Source organism: Vicia villosa, unplaced genomic scaffold (assembly GCF_029867415.1).
Source record: "Vicia villosa cultivar HV-30 ecotype Madison, WI unplaced genomic scaffold, Vvil1.0 ctg.001302F_1_1, whole genome shotgun sequence".
In the NCBI taxonomy this organism is placed as follows: Eukaryota; Viridiplantae; Streptophyta; class Magnoliopsida; order Fabales; family Fabaceae; genus Vicia; species Vicia villosa.
The window spans coordinates 457,112-461,761 of NW_026705566.1; the positions used below are offsets into that span (position 1 = coordinate 457,112).

The following is a 4,650-nucleotide window of genomic DNA, read 5'->3' on the forward strand; positions in this document are numbered from 1 at the left end:
TACAGTCATCGCAACTAGCGGGGATAATCATGTGCAAATGTTCCCAAGCATTGAGATTTCAATATCTTTCTCTCTCTTGCTATTTTTAACCCTTAAATAATTAAAGGAAAGAAAATTCATCTCTAAATGATTTTTGGGTTAATATACCATACCCTCTGTTAATGTTAATGTAGTGAGTTTTAATTTTGCACCCTCTAGAAAAATTTTGATTTCTCTTAACAAATAAAGATTATCTTACCATAAACCCCTGAGTTATTATTCTACCATAATCTTCCTACGTGATAACTAATTTAAATTTTTATTTATTTTAAAAAATTCAAATGGATTATTATATTTTTTAATTTTAATTTTTAATTTTTTTATTTATTATATTTTTTTACTTTTTTATATCAATTTTTTTATGATTTCTTAAATTAAATTTTATTAATATTTTTTTAGAAATTTTTTTTTTTGCAAAATTTTTTTAATTAATAATTTTTATTTTTAAATTAAGAAATTAATTATTAAAAATTTCTTAGAGGCATTAAGCCCATGTTTTTCGCACATATGCTCAATACTTGAAATTTTAAGAACTTTGGTGTAAATGAGGTTTATACAGACTTCCATATTTAGTATAGGTTTTCGATGTGGGACTTTTAAAAACACGTAGTATATAAATCATCCTCTTGTCTTACTCTGTTACATCAAACACACATTACTACAAATCATCCTCTTGTCTTACTCTGTTACATCAAACACACACAATGGACACATTCATATCATGGCCAACCTATGTTCATGTTGAGTGGGAATGAAACTTCCATTTGGAAACTAATGCAGAGGAAATATTCTTTGCATTGTGGTGTGTTACAAACATAATTATGTATCCAATAATGTACTGGAAGTGCAGTTTCTATAACATATCACTTGAATGATATACTATGACATAATATTATGAAAATCATAAAATTCAACTAGTTGGACATGGTCTATGGGGAGTTGTTACTTCTATTTCGAAAATGGTTGCGGAATCTAAATAAACAAATGAGATATGGAACATGATGAATGCTAAAGATTTGCATATAATTCAACTAGCATGTGGATAAGAGAATCTTAGTGATATTAGAAATCTTTATGGAGGAGCTTTGTGCAAAGGGACTTTTTGCAATTTTCAAAGGATATGGTTTGATGTTGGAGGTGGCAATACCGCCAAAAAGAGACAACAAGGGCAGTAGATATGGCTTTGTGAGGTTTAGGAAGGTGAACAACGAAAGAGAATTAGCAATCAAGCTGGATAACATATTCATCAGTGAAAGAAAACTCTATGCAAATATACCTAGGTTTAACAGAGTTAGAAAGGATTACGTAAAAGTTGATCAAGTTGGGGTGGATGCGAAGGGTGTAGCGGAAGTCACGTACAAGGAGGATGGTTATCGTGAAGACGATAAGAACAACAAAGCAAGAAGAGGAGAAACATCATATGTCAATATGGTAAAAGGAAATATGGGAAATGACATAAGATTTATGGAAGGACAAGGGAAGAATATCAAGGCACAAGAAAAGGAAAGAAACATATTATGGTGGTGTGGAAGAGAGAAAATGTCGAGATTTGCTCACCTTCAGATTAATATAGAAGAAGCTGAGATGTCAAGGTTTGAGAAAGCTTATGTTGGGGTTGTGGAAACGTCGGGTATAACATACAATATACAAGAAGCCTTCCATACAGAAGGTTATTTCAAGGTAAAAGCCACACCTTTGGGAGTCAATCTTTGTCTGTTGGAGAAGCATGAGGAAGGTGAGACTAAAGCACTTATTGAGGAAGCTAAGGACTGGGTTGGGCAATTGTTTTCAGACATCCATCCCTGGTCTCCAGGAGATGTCGACAATGAAAGGTTAACATGGATGAGAGGTTATGAATTACCATGTCATGCTTGGTACCCAAAAGTGTTTGAATTCATTTCAAGTCTGGTGGGTATATATGTTTGTTCAGATGATGAAACACGTGAACACAAAAGAATGGATGTTGCGAGATTTCTTGTTAGGACCAAATATTCTCTTGTGTTGAATGAAACTATAAATGTGGAAATCAATGATCAAGTTTATCAAATCAAGCTGGTGAAGGACATGCATGGCCCTAAACGCATTATCGTCCCCAATGAATGCAATAAAGATGATCCTTCTGAAGATTCCAATTCGGAGGAAAAAGATGGGGAGGATAGCGCGTGGAATGAAAAGGAGGAACACGAGAGTGAGGGGTGAAGGAGACGTCTACAAGGAAGCTTCAAAGTCAGTACGATCAAAAGCAGAAGGTGACAACAGGGGAAAAGGTACGAAAGAATCGGCGGGTGAGAGCCTGGTGGCAGATACTTTTGAGATAATAGAAGCTTGTGGGAGTTTCGAGAAAATGGGAGCAGAAAAAAGAGCTAATAACCTCATGGAGAATCAAAAATTATTGGTGATGGGGATGGGGCAGAGCATGGGAAAGGGTCAACGACGGAAGTTATTATTGGGTGTGGGGTCTCTAAGGGGAGAAAGAGAATATTGGGTTGGAAGTTGTAGGCCAAGTTCATTCTGACTCAATATCTTGTACGCAGATGGGCCATAGAGGCCCAATAAAAGTTAGCAAACCTAGTAGAAAGAAGGCCTTGGTGGATATTTATGAATCTTTGAAAATACCTTATTCTCCATCATATTTTATTGTACTCCTCCAATCCCAAATTAATCCTAATTTGAAACCACCATCAATTATCAAACCACTGATTAGGATTTTGGAGCGAGGAACAGGGGGCGTGGTGGAGAACTTGAACAATTCTGGGGATTCAATCACAGATTCTGGTGTTCAAGTAGGAAACAGAAGAATATGGCAGTCAATTGAAAGTGTACCAAAGAAGGGGTGGAATACAATTAAGGAGTTGGGGGTAGATGGAGATAAAGATGATGAAGTGTTTAAAGCCATCATTCGTGAAATGGAGGGATAAGGGCGAAGGTGTGGAGGAGGTGTGAAGGAGCAAGAGATGGTATTTCAATGATTATTGGAACATTCAATATTCGTGGGTGTGGAAATATGGAGAAACAAAAACATATTTTCCCAGATTATTAGGAAAATAAATCCTGAAGTCATGTTCTTACAAGAAACTATGGTGGGGAAGATGTCGGAACAATTGGTTTGGAGGTTTTGGGGATCGAAGGATTGTGATTGGTCGGAAAAGGAAGCTGAAGGGAGATCAGGGGGAATTCTAACAATTTGGAGGAAGGGGGTAATATATCCAGAGTACACGATTGCAGGCAAGGGATTCTTAGGGCTAAAGGTGATTATCAACGATCTGGTTTACTATTTCATCAACATATATTTGCTTTGTAGTCTATCAGATAAAAGGGAGATGTGGATGGAACTCATTTGTTGGAAGAACAAGTTGAATGCTGGCGAGTGGGTGGTAGGGGAGAATTCAAGAGCTTTATTAAAAATATGGAGCTTATTGACATTCAAGTTACTGGCAGCTTGTACACTTGGATAAAATCAAATGGCAAGGCAGGAGTAGATTAGATCGCATTCTTCTTTCTGATGGGATGATATCTAAATGGGAGGTGGTTGCTCAAGAGGTGGGGAAGAGGGATTTATATTACCATAAACCGGTTTGGATAAAAACTAGCAATGTGGATTGGGGGCCTAAAAGTTTTAAATTGCTTAGGTGTTGGTATGAACATAAGGAGTTTAAAACATGTATACAGAAGGAATGGAATTCAATTGAAATAAAGGGGAGCCCAACTTTTATCATCAAGGAGAAACTGAGGTTCCTTAGAGGAAGACTAAGATGGTGGGATCTTAATGTGTTTGGAAAGGTGGAGCTGAAGATAGAAGAGATTGTGGATGACTTGAACAAATTGGAAGACAAATTGTTTCAGCCAAATGCGAATCTATTAGAGTGTGATTTTGCTAATAGAAGGATTTACCAGGAATCTTTTTGGCATAATTTGCATATCAAGGAGAGCATCATCAACCAGAAATCAAGTTATAAGTGGGAAAAGGAGGTTGATAATAACACTAGATTATTCCATGCGTCAATGAAGGCAAGACATAGGAGAAACTACTTTGGATCGGTTAAAAATTCTCCAGGGTCGATTGTGGATTCGGTTAAGGAAGTAAAAGAAGTTATTAAGGAGCTTTTTGCAGCTAAATTTAGGAGTCCAAACTCTCCAAGACCTCGGTTGCAAAACTCATTGTTACATAAGTTAACTGCGCATGATAGCAGGAGTTTGGAAGAGCCATTTACGGTGGATGAAATTAAGGAAGCAGTGTTTGAAGGCGACAGAGATAAGAGCCCGGGGCATGATGGATTCAACATGGAATTTATGAGGAAGTGCTGGGACATTGTGGGGGGATTCGATTGTGTTGTTCATCCAAGAATTTCACAAGGGAGTTAAGCTTCCAAAAGCTGTAACTCCCTCTTTTTTAGCATTAATTCCTAAATGTGAAAACCCATTAAACCTTGAAGAGTATAGGGCAATTTGCTTGATTAGAGGATTACTTAAAATAATATCAAGAGTATTATATACAAAATTGAGGAAGGTCATAGGCAAATTGATATCGTTTAATCAAACAGCATTTGTACCGGGAAGACAAATTCTCGACGGTGTTTTGGTAACTAATGAAATTCTTGACTATGCAAAGAG

The 4,650-nt window shown here is 36.6% G+C and overlaps 1 protein-coding gene across 1 annotated transcript; it reads left to right on the top strand.

Moving 5' to 3' along the window:
- Window positions 1-1,113: 1,113 nt before the first annotated feature.
- Window positions 1,114-2,238, top strand: LOC131634461 (uncharacterized). Its single transcript, XM_058905136.1, has one exon. It carries the CDS (start codon window positions 1,114-1,116, stop codon window positions 2,236-2,238), a length of 1,125 nt encoding a protein of 374 aa, XP_058761119.1.
- The last annotated feature ends 2,412 nt before the right edge of the window (window positions 2,239-4,650 follow it).